General features: G+C 39.2%; 1 protein-coding gene across 28 annotated transcripts in view; it reads left to right on the plus strand.

The window, feature by feature from the left end:
- The window catches only part of Gphn (gephyrin), a 532,330-nt gene that overhangs the window by 456,888 nt on the left and 57,218 nt on the right, over window positions 1–18,224 (plus strand). For all 28 annotated transcript variants that reach the window (XM_087554592.1, XM_087554602.1, XM_087554605.1 and 25 more), the window contains 4 exons: window positions 6,227–6,346; window positions 8,264–8,322; window positions 9,371–9,524; window positions 17,591–17,712. In XM_087554592.1, coding sequence (XP_087410718.1) covers window positions 6,227–6,346; window positions 8,264–8,322; window positions 9,371–9,524; window positions 17,591–17,712 — 455 coding nt within the window. The remainder of the gene's footprint in view (window positions 1–6,226; window positions 6,347–8,263; window positions 8,323–9,370; window positions 9,525–17,590; window positions 17,713–18,224) is intronic.

An 18,224-nucleotide genomic window follows, 5' to 3' on the forward strand; every position in this document is an offset into this window, starting at 1 on the left:
TTCTGGTCCAATCTGTTTGGAGTTCTTTAGGCTTCTTGTATGTCTATGGGTATCTCTTTTTTAGGTTAGGGAAGTTTTCTTCTATGATTTTGTTGAAGATATTTACTGGTCCTTTGAGCTGGGAGTCTTCACTCTCTTCTATACCTATTATCCTTAGGTTTGATCTTCTCATTGAGTCCTGGATTTCCTGTATGTTTTGGACCAGTAGCTTTTTCCGCTTTACATTATCTTTGACAGTTGAGTCAATGATTTCTATGGAATCTTCTGCTCCTGAGATTCTCTCTTCCATCTCTTGTATTCTGTTGGTGAAGCTTGTATCTACAGCTCCTTGTCTCTTCTTTTGGTTTTCTATATCCAGGGTTGTTTCCATGTGTTCTTTCTTGATTGCTTCTATTTCCATTTTTAATTCCTTCAACTGTTTGATTGTGTTTTCCTGGAATTCTTTCAGGGATTTTTGCGATTCCTCTCTGTAGGCTTTTACTTGTTTATTAATGTTTTCCTGTGCTTCCCTAAGTGTGTTCATGTCTTTCTTGAAGTCCTCCAGCATCATGATCAAATATGATTTTGAAACTAGATCTTGCTTTTCTGGTGTGTTTGGATATTCCATGTTTGTTTTGGTGGGAGAATTGGGCTCCGATGATGCCATGTAGTCTTGGTTTCTGTTGCTTGGGTTCCTGCGCTTGCCTCTCGCCATCAGATTATCTCTAGTGTTACTTTGTTCTGCTATTTCTGACAGTGGCTCTACTGTCCTATAAGCCTCTGTGTCAGGAGTGCTGTAGACCTGTTTTCCTCTCTTTCAGTCAGTTATGGGGACAGAGTGTTCTGCTTTCGGGCGTGTAGTTTTTCCTCTCTACAGGTCTTCAGCTGTTCCTGTGGGCCTGTGTCTTGAGTTCACCAGGCAGCTTTCTTGCAGCAGAAAATTTGGTCTTACCTGTGGTCCCGAGGCTCAGGTTCGCTCGTGGGGTGCTGCCCAGGGGCTCTCTGCAGCGGCAGCAACCAGGAAGACCTGTGCCACCCCTTCCGGGAGCTTCAGTGCACCAGGGTTCCAGATGGTCTTTGGCTTTTTCCTCTGGCGTCCGAGATGTGTGTGCAGGGAGCAGTCTCTTCTGGTTTCCCAGGCTTGTCTGCCTCTCTGAAGGTTTAGCTCTCCCTCCCACGGGATTTGGGTGCAGAGAACTGTTTATCCGGTCTGTTTCCTTCAGGGTCCGGCGGTGTCTCTAGGAAATTTCAATTTAAGAGAGAATACCTTCTCACCTTACAGAGTAAAGGAAGTATGTCACATATTCCTAGAATGTACCTTTGTACTTGATTCCTTCATATTACCAATTGTATTGTCTGATCTAAATAGATACATAAGGTTTTATATATCCAGTAATATCTTTAACATTGGGTTTAATATGATGTAACTTGGTAGGAATCTTTTATCTGCCATCTAGAATTTATGGTCTTAGAGCACAGCCAAATTGTTCTCGGGGTCGTTGGTATTCTACAACCCTATCATTCACTGAGACAGTACTGGAGGATTGTGAGATCTAGGTTAGCCTGGGCTACACAACAAGATCCTAAATCAAGAAAATAAAACGAGTATTTTTAAAAATGTTTAATAATCACATTAAAATATCTTAAGAGTTGATTTAAGCTAAAAATAAAGAAAATTAGAGAAACACCTACATTACTCAGCTGGTAATGACGTTTGTCATACAGCATGAAAACTGAGTTTGATCTCTGGAATCTACAGCAAAAGAGAGAACCAACTCCTGAAAGTTGTCCTCTAGCATCTACCAGTGCCATGATCTCACACGTCACACACAGAGAGTAGTAATCATAAATAGCGAAAAGTAGGGATTCACTGCAAAGGAACTTAAACATTTACTGATGGGAGTGCATAGAAGCTGAGTAAACTGAGCTTAACATACGTCAGCTTCAGGTTAAGAACACTTGCTACTCTTTTACAGGACCTGAATTTGATTTCCAGCACTCAGATGGCAGGCAGGTCATCACTGTCTGTAACTCCAGTTCCAGGTTATCTGCCTTCTGCCACCAGGCATAGACATGGCTCATAAACAAAATACCCTACCCATAGAAAAAATAATAATTTTTAAAAGAAATAATAGCCCTGAAATTTACATTAGGACTTACTTCACCACCACCACCACCACCCTTTTTATTGGATATTTTCTTTACTTACATTTCAGACCCAATTTTCTCTCTGGAATCCCCCTATCCCTTCCCTCCTCCCCCTACCTCTATGAGAGTGTTCCCCAACCACCCACCCACTCCCTCCTGCCTACCTGCCCTGACATTCCCCTACACAGGGTCATTGAACCTTCACAGGGCCAAGGACCTCTTCTCTCACTGATGCCCGATAAAGCCCATCCTCTGCTACATATGGCGCTGGAGCCATGGGACCCTCTCATGTGGACTCTTTGGTTGATGGTTTAGTCTCTGGGAACTCTGGGAGGTCTGGTGGGTTAGTATTGTTGTTCTTCGTATAGGGTTGAAAACCCCTTCAGCTCCTTCAGTCCTTTTTCTATCTCCTCTAGTGGGGGCCCCATTTTCAGTCCAATGGTTGGTTGAGAGCATCTGACTCTGTATTTCTCAGGCTTTTGCAGAGCCTCTCAGAAAACAACTATATCAGGCTCCTGTCAGCATGCACTTCTTGGCATTCCTCTGTTGAAGGACATCTGGGTTCATTCCAGCGTCTGGCTATTACAAATAAGGCTACTATGAACATAGTGGAGCATGTGTCCTTGTTATAAGTTGGACCATCATTTGGCTATATGCCTGGGAGTAGTATAGCTGGGTCCTCAGGTAGCACTATGTCCAATTTGCTGAGGAACCTCCAGACTGATTTCCAGAGTTGTACCAACTTGCGATCCCACCAACAATGGAGGAGTGTTCTTCTTCATTGAAGCTGAACCCCTTCATTGAGGCAAACCTCTTCAGCTCCTTCAATCCTTTAACTCCTCCAATGGGGATCCCATTCTCAGTTCAATGGTTGGCTGCGAGCATTCACCTCTGTATTTGTCATGCAGAGCCTCTCAGGAGACAGCTATATCAGATTCCTGTCAGCATTCACTTCTTGGCATCAGCAATATTGTCTGGGTTTGGTGACTGTATATGGGCTAGATCCCCAAGTGGGACAGTCTCTGGATGCACTTTCCTTCAGTCTCTGCTCCAAACTTTGTCTCCATATCTCCTCTTATGAATATTTTTGTTCCCCCTTTTAAGAAGGACTGAAACATCTGCACTTTGGTCGTCCTTCTTCTTCAGCTTCATGTGATCTATAGATTGTATCTTAGGTAATTTGAGCTTTTGGGCTAATATCCACTTATCATTGAGTGCATATCATATATGGAGTTTTGTTTTTTTTTGTTTTTGTTTTATTTTGTTTTGGTGTGTGTGTGTGTGTGTCAGAGAGAGAGAGAGAGAGAGAGAGAGAGAGAGAGAGAGAGAGAGAGAGAGAGAGATTGGGTTACCTCACTCAGGATTATATTTTTTAGTTCCAACCACTTGCGTATGAATTTCATTAAGTCATTGTTTTTGATATCTGAGTAATATTCCATTGTGTAGATGTACCACATTTTCTGTATCCATTCCTCTGTTGAAGGGCATCTGGGTTCTTTCCAGCTTCTGGATATTATAAATAAGGCTGCTATGAACATAGTGGAGCATGTGTCTTTGTTATATGTTGGAGCATCTTTTGGGTATATGCCCAGGCACTCCTGGGTTCTCAGGTAGTACAATGTCCAGTTTTATGGGGAACCTCCATACTGATTTCCAGGGATTTACATTTTTTCCATCTTTATTAAATTGGGTATTTCTTATTTACATTTCAAATGTTATTCCCTTTCCCGGTTTCCATGCCAACATCCCCCTAACCCCTCCACCTCCCCTTCTATATTGGTGTTCCCTTCCAACCCTCCCCCCATTACCACTCTCCCCGCCTAGAATCCCAATCACTGGGGATCCAGCCTTGGCAGGACCAAGGGCTTCCCCTTCCACTGGTGCTCTTACTAGGCTATTCATTGCTACCTATGAGGTTAGAGCCCAGGGTCAGTCCATGTATAGTCTTTGGGTAGTGGCTTAGTCCCTGGAAGCTCTGGTTGGTTGGTATTTTTGTTCATATGGGGTCTCAAGCCCCTTCAGCTCTTTCAGTCCTTTCTCTGATTTCCTTCAACGGGGGTCCCGTTCTCAGTTCAGTGATTTTCTGCTGGCATTTGCCTAGGTATTTGCCATATTCTGGCTGTGTCTCACAGGAGAGATCTACATCCGGTTCCTGTCAGCCTGCACTTCTTTGCTTCAGCCATCTTATATAGTTTGGTGGCTGTATATGTATGGGCCACATGTGGGGGAGTTCTGAATGGGTGTTCCTTCTGCCTCTGTTCTAAACTTTGCCTCCTTATTCCCTCCCAAGAGTATTCTTGTTCCCCTTTTAAAGAAGGAGTGAAGCATCCACATTTTGGTCATTTTTCTTGAGTTTCATGTGTTCTGTGCATCTAGGGTAATTCGAGCATTTGGGCTAATAGCCACTTATCAATGAGTGCATACCATGTGTGTGTTTCTGTGATTGGGTTACCTCACTCAGGATGATATTTTCCAGTTCCAACCATTTGCCTATGAATTTCACAAAGTCATTGTTTTTGATAGCTGAGTAGTATTCCATTGCGTAGATGTACCACATTTTCTGTATCCATTCCTCTGTTGAAGGGCATCTGGGTTCTTTCCAGCTTCTGGATATTATAAATAAGGCTGCTATGAACATAGTGGAGCATGTGTCTTTGTTATATGTTGGAGCACATTTGGGTATATGCCCAAGGGAGGTATAGCTGGGTCCTCAGGTAGTACTGTGTGCAATTTTCTGAGGAACCTCCAGACTGATTTCCAGAATGGTTGTACCAGTCTGCAATCCCACCAACAATGGAGGAGTGTTCCTCTTTCTCCACATCCTCGCTAGCATCTGCAGTCACCTGAGTTTTTGATCTTAGCCATTGTGACTGGTGTGAGGTGGAATCTCAGTGTTGTTTTGATTTGCATTTCCCTTATGACTAAAAATGTTGAACATTTCATTAGGTGCTTCTCAGCCATTTGACATTCCTCAGCTGAGAATTCTTTGTTTACCTCTGAACCCCATTTTTTAATAGGGTTATTTGTCTCCCTGCAGTCTAACTTCTTGAGTTCTTTGTATATTTTGGATATAAGGCCTCTATCTGTTGTAGGATTGGTAAAGATCTCTTCCCAATCTGTTGGTTGCCATTTTGTCCTAACAACAGTGTCCTTTGCCTTACAGAAGCTTTATACTTTTATGAGATCCCATTTGTCGATTCTTGATCTTAGAGCATAAGCCATTGGTGTTTTGTTCAGGAAATTTTCTCCAGTGCCCATGTGTTCAAGATGCTTCCCCACTTTTTCTTGTATTAGTTTGAGTGTATCTGGTTTGATGTGGAGGCCCTTGATCCACTTGGACTTAAGCTTTGTACAGGGTGATAAGCATGGATCGATCTGCATTCTTTTACATGCTGACCTCCAGTTGAACCAGCACCTTTTGCTGAAAATGCTATCTTTTTCCACTGGATGGTTTTGGCTCCTTTGTCAAAAATCAAGTGACCATGGGTGTGTGGGTTCATTTCTGGGTCTTCAATTCTATTTCATTGGTCTATCTGCCTGTTTCTGTACCAATACCATACAGTTTTTAATCACTATTGCTCTGTAATACTGCTTGAGTTCAGGGATAGTGATTCCCCCTGGAAGTCCTTTTATTGTTGAGGATAGTTTTAGCTATCCTGGGTTTTTTGTTATTCCACATGAATTTGCAAATTGTTCTGTCTACCTCTCTGAAGAATTGGATTGGTATTTTGATGGGGATTGTATTGAATCTGTAGATTGCTTTTGGTAAAATGGCCAAGTTTACTATATTAATCCTGCCAATCCACGAGCATGGGAGATCTTTCCATCTTCTGAGATCTTCTTCAATTTCTTTCTTCAGAGGCTTGAAGTTCTTATCATACAGATCTTTCACTTGCTTGGTGAAAGTCACACCGAGGTATTTTATATTATTTGGGTCTATTATGAAGGGTGTCATTTCCCTAATTTCTTTCTCAGCTTGTTTCTCTTTTGTGTAGAGGAAGGCTACTGATTTATTTGTTCCCTAAGAATGATATATCCCCTGAAGATTTTCCTTTGAAGCAACTAAGTAACCAGCTGCCTTTTATGTTTGTACTTCCAGCCAACTCAGACAGTAATGCCCGGACAAGTGATGCGGGTTACAACAGGTGCTCCAATCCCCTGCGGTGCTGATGCAGTAGTGCAAGTTGAAGATACTGAACTCATCAGGGAATCAGATGATGTATGTCACCACCAGTCTCCTGGGGCAGTATTAGAAGTCATACTCAGTTTCTACAATGTTTATAAGAGTAACTGGGATTGGGGGTATGGGGGGGGGCTGTTAATGTAATATGTAGGCCTCCAGTAAATAAGTGTCTTAAAGATTGAAAATCTTTTGACATTGCAGAAAGTTTTATGCTATTGTTACACTAGAATTCAAACCATGCTTAACAGGAGAATTTTCACAGGCAAACAAAGAAATTATTTCACAATAAAAGAACAGTGGTAATAACAGTTGACATATCTTCTTGCTATTGAGACCACCTTCTGATAAAATGTGAAGGTGTTCTTGGACTCAGAATTTAACAGAGAACATTTGGGCAAGTTCTTGAACCAAATGACCCTTCCTCCACTGATTTTCAGTTCAGAGAAAACTTTTGCCATCAAATAGAAGCCTGGAAATGTTGAATTTGTGTCAGTTCCCTCTGTATTGTCTCAAAGATACTTATGGGATCTAAATAGACCATTTTGTCAAGAAAACTAATAGCAATTTTTAAAACCAGACTATGGTGGTTTGTCCTGGCTATGTTTCTATTGCTATGATAAAAAATCATGCAGAAGCAACTTGCAGAGGAAAGGGTTTTTCAGCTTATAGGTCACAGTCCTTCTGTGTCAGGGCAGGCACTCAGGCAGGAACAGAAGCAGAGACCACAGAGGAATGCTGCCTACTGGCTGCTTTCCCATGGCTTGCTTAGCCTCCACATGCCCAGGAATGACACCACCCAAAGTAAGCTGCCCCACACACACACACATCAATCATTAATTGAGAAAATGCCTCACAGGATTATCTACAGGTGGAGGCATTTTTCTCTTCTCAGGTGACTCTTGCTTATGTCAAGTTGAACCTCCCACCCTCACCCCCAAAAATAGCACATGCTGGAGATGTTTCATTGGTTTAAAGTACTTCCTGTTCTTGCAAAGGACTAAAGTTTGATTCCCAGCATACAGGTTGAAATTCCAGTTCCAGAACATCCAACACCCTCTTAGCTTCATGAACACTCCGCCCACATGTGGTACATACATACAGGCAAAGCATAAAATAATACTCTTTTTAAAAAGCAGACTATTAGGAATAAAACTAGGAAAGTTACAATTCTTAACAGTTTTATAGACTATAATTATACCTGTTTTAGGACGTTTGAGGAATCTTATATTCTGAAGGAGAGATTAAAAATAATATATATTCTTGTAGATTAAGTAAATAGTAAAATACAACCATGCTAAGAGATAACCACCTTCCTTGTTCTGGAGATTTTCCTTTTTAATCATCTTCCTTGTGTATAAAATTCAACCTTTGTCATGGAGATCAGATTTCCTGCTCTTAAAATTGTCCAAGCAGAGATTTATTAGCATCAGGGAATCTATAAAGCATTGAAATCCAGAACATATACGTCCTCAAACTACAAGAAAACAAGGCACAATTCCAATGTCACAATATTATTCACAGCCTATGAATGTAAAATTGTTACTATGAGGTTATAGAATCCTACAGCCATGCTATACTTTTCTATAGGTATTTGGGAACCTTGACACAATACTGACCTCCATAGCAACCAAAAGAGAGGCTGTTGGCAGGCACCTTCATTTATCACGTGTGTGTACATATGTACATCATGTATCTATAATAATTCTTGAGAATCCTGTATATAATACTTTAATTGATATGTTTTTAAACTATGAAAATTAGAGAACGTACCATTCATTGGCACCAATCCTAAGTTTTCAGGAGCTCTCTTTAAAAGTTCACACTATTTTTTTCAAAGAGTTAGCAAATGGTTTTCTACTCCTCTGCATTTTAAAGTATCAGAGATCATTCTTATTGATCAGAAATTGTATTAGACTATATTATTGAAAATTACATCACCTGCTCTAATTGTAGGGTACTGAAGAACTTGAAGTGCGAATTCTGGTGCAAGCTCGGCCAGGCCAAGACATCAGGTAAGACATCAGATATTCAGAGTGTGTAGCTCACTTGTGTTTCTACCTGATCATGAGCTCAGGAGTGTAAACTCACAGCTATGTCAACTAGCTATTTTTTCTCAAGCCTTAACAAGAATCAAAATGAAATCTTTAGATTTTATATCCCATGTCTATCCTGTCTATCAGGATATCCATGTCTATCTAAATGAAAATGGTAAAGATGTATAAGATTATCAAAACCAACATGAGAACAAGGTAAAGTTATAAGTGCATATGCTCACAGTTTATTCTTCCTCTAGCCAATCCAAAATTAATGAGTCCCAACCCCTAAGTTATCCAGAAGTTGGAATAGAAATGATTAGGTATTTATACTAGTAGCTGACAGTACACCCTCCTCAGCTACCCTTAATAATGGAATAATCTTTTGTTCCTTACACATAAAGATGCTGTTTCTCTCTTACAATAAATAGTATGCATAGTTTGAATTATTTCTGTTGCCCTACAAAGTGTTTATGCAAATTCCACCAATACTAGTTTGCCCAATACTAACTTCCCTTTGTAACAAAGCTGTGCTTCTCCCAGCTTTATGGCCGCAGGCTAACGTACATATACCAAGGAGAAAGTAGTCTCAGGTCTGGATCGACCTTAGGTGTCTACATGGAAACCAACTCTAACTAATCTTGTTAACATCATATTCCTTATCACAGAGCTACCAGCTATGGACTTTGGTCAATGCCTCTAGATATTTTCATACAAATCTTTGCCTTGCATGGGAGAAAGTTTAAAATTAGTACTTTTACCTGAAATAAATAAAAAGAAAAATATAAAGAAACTTCAAATGTAATATTTCTGTTTAGCTATCATAGATGTTCCTATTTTGTCTTCTGTAGTGTGATATAACTTTAAAGCTTGGAATTTTTAGGATCCCTTTATTATTAGGCTCCTGATTCATTTGTGAACCTTTTTTCCCCTGATTGTCTCCTCTCTCTGATTCTAAAGTTTCCCTCTGAGTAGAGAAAAATGTTAATCTTAACCATAATGCTTATGGTTCTGCTTTGACTTTCAGACCCATCGGCCACGACATTAAAAGAGGGGAGTGTGTTTTGGCAAAAGGAACCCATATGGGCCCTTCAGAAATTGGTCTCCTTGCAACTGTAGGTGTCACAGAAGTTGAAGTTAATAAGTTTCCAGTGGTTGCCGTTATGTCAACAGGGAATGAGGTAAATAGGCAAATATAATAAAGAGAGCTTATAAAAGAAAACCCTTCCTGACATCTGTTGTTATCTGTCATAAATGGAACATTGTAGATTATGGTTCTTAACAATGGGTTCACATTTCTGTAACAAAGACAAAATTTGGCCTTGGCATAGTTCAGGTACAGAAGATGGGGTAAAACTAGAAACGGCAAGTTAAGAAATTATTCCCTTTCATTTGTAGAATGAAATATTATAGCTACATTAGTTCTACACTCATAATAGGAATAAAGAATGTTAGCTATATGCTATAGAGAGCAAACTGTGCAAGCACAGTGTCTAGTCCATTGAAACATGATTTGATATATTGCTGCTGAAATAAGGGCCCATCCATCATAGGAAATAAGTGACTGGAATAGGTATCATGGCTAGCCTGTCTTCTTCTTAAATCTATGTGCATTTAAATCACTGGAGGGGTTTGATGTTCCTTTTTTATTTAGTTTGGTTTGAGGGTTTGTTTGGGTCTCAATTGAAGCATCTCTAGTGGTATGCTATTCAAAATGGATCCACATGTCATGTTACTTCTGGATGGAAAAGAGATTATAATCAGGCTTTTTCTGAGAACTCTTGAAAAACTTCCTGACTGTCCTCTTGCTAGGCTGTTAAAATATGGACCTCTATGGTCATGTCAGGAATGTGAAAGGATGAATATTTTAGAAGCTCAATTACACAATCAAATCCTACCAAGATTTTTAGCAACTTCTTTAAAGACAAACCAGACTTAAAAAAAAAAAAAAAAAACTTTGTTCTATGAGTAACCCTTCATTAGCATTATTTTTAATTTATTGGGGGCTGGAGAGATGGCTCAGCAGTTACAAGCACTGACTCCTCCACCAGAGGTCCTGAGTTCAAATCCCAGCAACCACATGGTGGCTCACAACCATCTGTAATGAGATCTGATGCCCTCTTCTGGTGTGTCTGAAGACACTGACAGTGTACTCACATACATGAAATAAATAAGTCTTTTTTTAAAAATGAAATTGTTTAAAGTTTTCTCTATGATCTTTATACTTCTGTTAGTCAAAGCAAAAGAACAAAATTGGATCCCTAAAAAACTATTGACTGACCTAAAACATTCTTTTCATTTTGATAAGACAGTGATGATTTTAATAACCTCGTGTCTCACTGGCACCATCTTTAGCAGCAGAGTTATGTTTGCTTCTAAATTTTATAATCTCTATGTGGCTATGTTGTTCCCCTACCCATATTAAAAATTAACTACTTTTACAATTATGTATTTTAGTTCAACAGGTGTTACTATGTACCAAGCACTATGTTGGAGATCAGTGGTAAAGGAAAGAAATAAAATAAAGTTTTTCTTCTGAAGGCTTGAGATTCCCCCAGTATGAGAAAACAATAACAAACCAAAAAAGGAAGGAAGGAAGGGAGGGAGGGAGGGAGGGAGGGAGAGAGAGAGAGAGAGAGAGAGAGAGAGAGAGAGAGAGAGAGAGAGAGAGAGAGAGCGCAAGACCTCGGCTGATTTATCCCTGGAGGCGGAAAGAAGTTGCCCTTACCTGACAGGGCTATCATTTATCCAGTCACAGTGCACGTCCCCCTTAAATGACAGTTCTGATTTTCACTGAGATGTATGGCTCACAGATGCCTGCTTCTTTTTTTTAAGTTAACATCTTTGAGATAGCATATATGATATGTTTCCTTATGGCTGTTTCATAATATGCCATTGTACTTAATTCTCTTTTGTCCTTCACTGTCCTTCCCGGTGCGTTTGTCCCCCTTTTGCTCATTCTATCCCCAAATAATCTTGCCTTCTGCTTTCTTGTCAAATGCACTCCTTTTCCTTCCGCCCAGTCAAGATCTTTCCCTCCCCTCTCATGGTCCCCTTTCTACATTAATCACACAGACACAAACATGCACCCAGGCAGGCGTGCGTGCGCACACACATGTGATGTATATACATGCATATAATCTCCACATATGAGATAAACATTCATTTTTCTTTCTGGATCTGACTTTTTGTTTAACATAATATCTTCTGTCACATCCACTTTCCTGAAAACATCAGGATTTCTTTTTTCATAAAGATTTTTTAAACTAGCTTACAAAGGAGCTTTCTTACGTATTGCTTTCACTCATTTACATTGTGGCTGACTGCACGCTTGCTGCAGCACCCGGCCAGCCACGCTGGCTCTTCTTTTCCTCTGTACGCGCCCCTTCATTCTGCCTCCTAGTTTGCTCTCTTGTGTTCCTCACCCTTTACTCTTACAGCCGTCTTCCATGCTGTGAGCCTCTTCAGTTTCCTGGCGTTCACGCTTATTTACTACCACCTAGAGAAACATATTTATGTCTGAAAAGGTCCTGTTTGTGTATGTGCCACATCTTTATCCAGTCAGTGTGGACATGTGTGCTGTCTGTTTCTTAGCTGTTGTGAATAGTACAATGACAAATGGCTGTGCAAGTGTGTCTGTGCTTTGCTGACTTAGTCCTTCTAGCAGAGTGGTAGGGCTGGGTCACAAGATTCTATTTTCAATTTTTTTGAGGAACCTACACACTGACTTCCACAGTGACTTCACCAGGTACCATCTCTGGGTGGCCTGGAACTCTATGAAGACCATGCTGGCCTTAAACTCACAGACATCTGCCTGCCTCCTGAGTGCTGAGGTCGAAACAGTGGACTACTACACCTGACTACTCACATTCCTATTGCCAGAAGGGTTTTTTTTTTCCTTCAAGTATATTTTTATCATAATCTTCTCCCTCACCCAACTCCTCCCAGATCTCTCCCTGGGTTCCTACCCATCCAACTCCTTGTTTTCTCCTTTTTCTTTTTTTCTCTCTCAAAAATGTTTTATTCTTACATAACTGAAACTCTATATCCATTTTACAGCTCTCTGTTTCTCCCTCAAAACCCTAAGAGCCACCATTCTACCTTCTGTCGCAAGGCATTCCACCTCTAAAGCACATCACATGAATGTGACCCTAGAGTATTTCTTTTGTACTGGTCCATCTCACTTAACAAAGTGCTCTACAGATTTGCCCATGTGGCAGCACAGGTACAAATCCCCTGTTTTACAGTCAGACATTTGAAGTGAGTTGCTTATACATTTTGGCTAATATGGATAGTTTTAGGAAGCAAGTATAGCTTTTCAAGTCCCTGCTTTAATTCTTTTGAGCATATATTGATCTTTTTAATTAAATCATAGTAAGTTTATTTAAAAAACTAGATAAATATGTTAGTGTTCATTCATTTAGTGTATACTGAGTAATATCCCAAATACCATCAGTTGTAGGAATGCAATAGTAAACAAAAAAGACATCAGTCTCTCCTTATGAAGTGTATATTCTAGTACAGAGCAAAAGACAACCCAAACAACTGCTAGCATTTGCTGTGTAGTCTTTCAGTCTGATTTCTTACCCACAGAAATGTGAGTGTAACACTAGGCCTATGGAAATATATATCTATATGTAAAACTCACAGCACTAAAAATGCTATTATATGTCATAAATTTTTACACCAAAATAGCAAGTCACAATTCTCCTCCATATATGCAGTCCATCTTTGATGGCTATATAACAGTCCTTATATTAATCATTTGTCTACTGTAAGACATTTCATGTTTCCCATTTGTACTAGCAGATAGATAATGCTATAATGAACATTCAGATTGATTTTAATGTTCCATTATTCTGTTCATTTCATAGCATTGCTAGGTCAATGCTTTACTTTAAAACATTAAATCATGTGTTAATTGCCTCCAAAAATATATTATTTGTCTTCTCTTAAATATTGGAAAGTTGTTTTTCTATACTGATACCAATACTGGGTATGTTTATTGTTTAGTCTTTCATGGCCTAATTTGAGTACTTAAATTCATTCATTCAACAAATTGGTTGACATTTCTTTACTTCAGGCCATTATCATACATATCCCCATGGGTAATCACATTTGCATGCATACATACATACATACTTATAGGAATTTATTTTGATTTATATCTGTCTGTTTCTGTGGGTGCTCTTGGAGCTCAGAAGAGGTTGTTGGATTCCCATGGAGCTGAAGTTATGGACAGTTGTGAGATGCCTGGTAAGGATGCCAGGAACTGAACTTGGGTCCTTAGGAAGAGGATCAAGTGCTATTACCTACTGGCTCGCCCTTGTTTAGGGTGTGTGTCTTGTTTGTTTGTTTGTTTGTTTGTTTGTTTGTTTAACATGGGTGCTAGGAATCCAAACTCCAGCACTTTACCAACTGACTATCTCCCAGACCCCAACCCAATGTTTTATGCTTTAAAACCTTAAATTATGCTTAAAAGTAATAAATCCTCTTTCTTGTCTTGCCTCACTTTATAACCAAGTAGGCAAGGGTGTTAGCCTAACACTATATTTTTCTCAGATCAATAAGTAAAAGCTATTTGAAAAAAAATTCAGTTTATAATCTGACTCTCTCTCTCCCCGCCCCTCTCTCTTTGTGTGTGTGTGTGTGTGTGTGTGTGTGTGTGTGTGTGTGTGTGTGTTAATCTAGTTGGTGTGGGTATTCTAGGGTATAGACATATCATCAAATAAGTTTGTGCAACTAGTAAATTTTCTAGAAAATGGAGAGAGAAAAGTTAAAGTGTATGAAAGAGCTGCTGCTTGCATGGGAGATAAAATTAGTTCCCACCAGGAAAAGTCACAGCCATCACTTTACACAGAAGTCTTAGATGCAGTCAATGCCATTTCAATGTCCAAGAAGGCAGTCTTAGATGTACGATGAACTCATTAAGTGTTAATGAAGAACAGAAATAGTATGAGGTCTCTTATGATAAAATAAGTAAATTTGCCATTTAGAAAAGTTAAGACCTATTCTCTTCTTAAGGATTTAGCAAAAGAACTTTTACCTTTCTTTGCAGACTTCCTTTTGAAGTCTTGCATAACAATAGAAATGCTAATCATTGAATATCTAAAATTATATTCCTCTTTTGTTCTAAAAGTATTTTTGTGAATATTATAGTCATGTTAAAAGTACTCCAAGTACTGTACTTGTCCTTGATGAAAGGATGTTTTTTAGAAATAAATACATGACCAAACAAGCCAGAGTTAACACTAATACGTAGTTCATTATTTAATGAATACATGAGTTAATTAACTAAACATAAAAATTGAACTCTCAACATTGGACCCTAAAATTTAACAATCTGTCCAGTCTCTCAAAATAAATGGTTTATAGACTAATAAAAAAAATCCTAGAAATGGCTAACTGTAGTCAGTTGGCAGATAAGATGCCTTTTTTTTTTTTTTGGTTCTTTTTTTTCGGAGCTGGGGACCGAACCCAGGGCCTTGCGCTTCCTAGGCAAGCGCTCTACCCCTGAGCTAAATCCCCGGCAGATAAGATGCTTATTAGCATCAAATGGAAGCTCTAGCAGCTCCTCACCAAGGGAAAAATTAGCACATATTCAACCCAATAAACAAAATACCCTAAGGTCCTGTTTTACGACAAAAATAACTAATTTTGAGAGTTCAACCAAAAATATCATAATTCAAAATGAGCGCATTCATTAACATAGAGAAATATGTATTACTTTTCTACTGCTGTGATAAAGCATCATGAGCAAACGCAATCTGAGGATTTGTCTTAGCATACAGTTCTAGAGGACTAGAGTCAGTCTATACTGACAAGGGCTTGTCAACAGTCCCTAGGAACAAGAAGCTGTTTCGTCACATGACCATCTACACACAGGAAGCAGAGAAAGAAAATAGAAAGTGAAGTGTGGCTATAAAACCTCAAAGCTGGCCCCCAATGCTTTACTTCCTCCAGCAAGGCTAAACCTCTAAAAAGGTTGCATAATTCCCTAAACAATACTACCAACTGTGGTCCACATGTATATGAGGCTATGAGGGGACATTTGGCATTCAAACCACTATACCTACTGAAAAAGAGGCTAAAGGAATTTAGTGAAGTGCAGCATAACCAAAAAGAGAACCTTAGTGAAGACTTCTTGCCTAAATCCCTTTAACTTATTGCATTTATTGATGTATGTGTTTGGGAGATGGGCATTGACACAAGTTCTTCTATAGCTAACTTCTATGTGGCTGAGGTTGACTTTGAGCTCCTAATTGTCCTGCCTCCAGCTTCCAAGCACTGGGATACAGGTGTGCACCTACACCTGCCCCAGAGAGCTCTTACACAGGCTCTTTGCTGGGACGCTCTTATGCTTCTCAGTTGCCTTCAGATCAAAAATTATCTTTATGCCAAAGTGGCATATTTTGAGGTCACATATTTCTCTGCCATAGTACAAAATCTCAGTAGTATCTTAAAGGGAGCAAGCTATAACAGTGTACATGCCTGATTTTTAGGACTGGATTTGGTTTTTAGGTGATTCTCAAGGAGATTTAGTGAGGACAGTCCAAGAAGAGACTGGTAAAACTTTGTCGAGCAGGTGACTTTCTGGAACAATCCTTCACACCTTTATAGCCCACTTAGAGGTACAATTAAATAAATTTGTTCATGGTCTATGTCAAAATGCAGAGATCTAAATAAGTTTGAGTTAAAAACAATATTGCTTCTGATGGTTCATGTTACACACGGAGTTTAGTATAGTAGTTTGGTATAGAGTTACACACATATTTGGTATTGCAAGTTTATGTTTCTACTTCACTCCTCAAAAGGAAAGAAGTTTTTGTCAGGGCACCAACTTGTAAGACTTTACAATCAGATATAATATACTGGATGCCTAGAGCTGGGGGCGTGGGCTGTGGCTGTGGCTGTGGCTGTGGAGATATTGGTAACAGAGGAGAAGGAAATGTGGAAATAACATAGAATAGAGCCAGGGACAGTGACACACATTCTTAATCCAAGCACTTGAGAGGCAGAGGGGTCTCCGTAATTTGGGAGCAGCCAGATCCATACAGTGAGTTCCCAGCTAGGCTGTACAGGGAGATCCTGTCTCAAAAAAAAAAAAAAAAAAGAAGAAGAAGAAGAAGAAGAAAGAAGGAAGAGAGGAAGGGGTTAATCATTGAGGTCTTGGGAAAAGAGCAGACTACAAGGGATAAAAATCAATGTCAAAAGTTGAATATTGAAAGCTAAGAAGTTAGTACAATTGACAATACCAAAAAAAAGTGGGGTGGATATGAATTTAAATGGTAGATAGGAAAGCAACAAGCTTTGGAGCCAAGAGTTTAGGTAATCTGTATTTAGTCTGAATCCAAAGTTTGTCCTACTATACTGACTTAGCTCACTCTTATTAAAACATCCTAACTTAAGTAAGTTTTCTTCTGGTTTGTTGTTCTTGTTGTTGTTGTTGTTGTTGTTGTTGTTCTTGACACCACCGGTAGATATTAACTCAGAAATGGAACGTAGATGGGGATGGGAATGGAGACAGACAGACAGAAGACAGACAGACAGACAATAGAATATGTCTGTTTTCCTTGTTTAAGTTTGTGTCTCAGACACGAAATAGGTTTCTTCCAAAGAAGTTTTCCTTTAATACTGTTGACCCCACTTCAGAAAACTTGAAAGAAAAAAAGCAAATGGTTTTTCTTTTCAAACTTGATAGTCTCAGTGTCAGATAAATTGGACGAGAGCTAGAGAAGTGGCTCAGTAGTTATGAGCACTGGCTGCTCTTTCTGTGCACCAAGATCTGACTCCCAGAACCCACACAGCAGCTCACAAACAGCTCTAAGTCCAGTTCAGGGAATCCAGGGCTACCTTCTGGCTTCTGTGGGCACCGGGAACACAAGCACAGACATTCATGCAGAGAAGATACCTATACACATAAAGATTATTTTAAGATGAACTGGAAGATAGTAGTCCAGACTAAATTAAGAGTTTTATAATCATCAGTTTCTAGGAAAACTCAGTTTCTTCCTGACACTATTGCCAAATTATAGCCAAAACTAGTGTGAAATCTGGCCCCCTATTCAGCTACCATTCTCCTTTACTTACAATATTTATTCAAAGATTCTTTGAGCATAATTCTACATGCTGGATACTGCCATAGATAACCAGATTCTAAACTAATTCACATCTAATTTCCTCCATTATAATATAATAGCAACATTACCTAAGTAAATAATTAGTGTTTTGTCTTTTCACATTGTAGCTACTAAATCCTGAAGATGACCTCTTACCAGGAAAGATTCGGGACAGCAATCGATCAACACTTCTAGCAACAATTCAGGAACATGGTTACCCAACAATCAACTTGGGAATTGTAGGAGACAAGTAAGTTATTCTGAAATATGAATGTTTAGATTACTGGGGTAGGTGGAATTGGTGCTAAAGAGACAGATTGAACAACATGGTATTCATTGGTTCCATTCTTCAGAAGCATAAGGATTCTAGAGGTGCAGAGACTAAATAGTAGTAAATATTTTGTAATAGGTATTACAAAAGGAGAAATATTTCACATTGCTGTGGTGTGTTAAATTGAGATTTTTTTTATACGTCAGTGCAATTGACTTTATCCTGGTGAATAGGGTGATGATGCCATTGCTGCTCACACTTTTATTTCAAGACAGAGATTGGAAACATAGATAAGAAGCCTAAGAAAAGCTATCAAAACTAGTATTACCTGATTCTTTGACATTTAAGCACAGTTGTTTTCCATGGGCTTGTATTTTAATTTTGAATGTTTGTATAACCCAAATTTCTTCCAGCTTCACCTATTTAACTCAAAAGAGATGCATTAACTGTACCTGCTCATGTTTAAGAATGTATTGCCCCTACCCACCAAG

Source organism: Rattus norvegicus, chromosome 6, assembly GCF_021556685.1.
Source record: "Rattus norvegicus strain SHRSP/BbbUtx chromosome 6, alternate assembly SHRSP_T2T, whole genome shotgun sequence".
Classification (NCBI taxonomy): domain Eukaryota; kingdom Metazoa; phylum Chordata; class Mammalia; order Rodentia; family Muridae; genus Rattus; species Rattus norvegicus.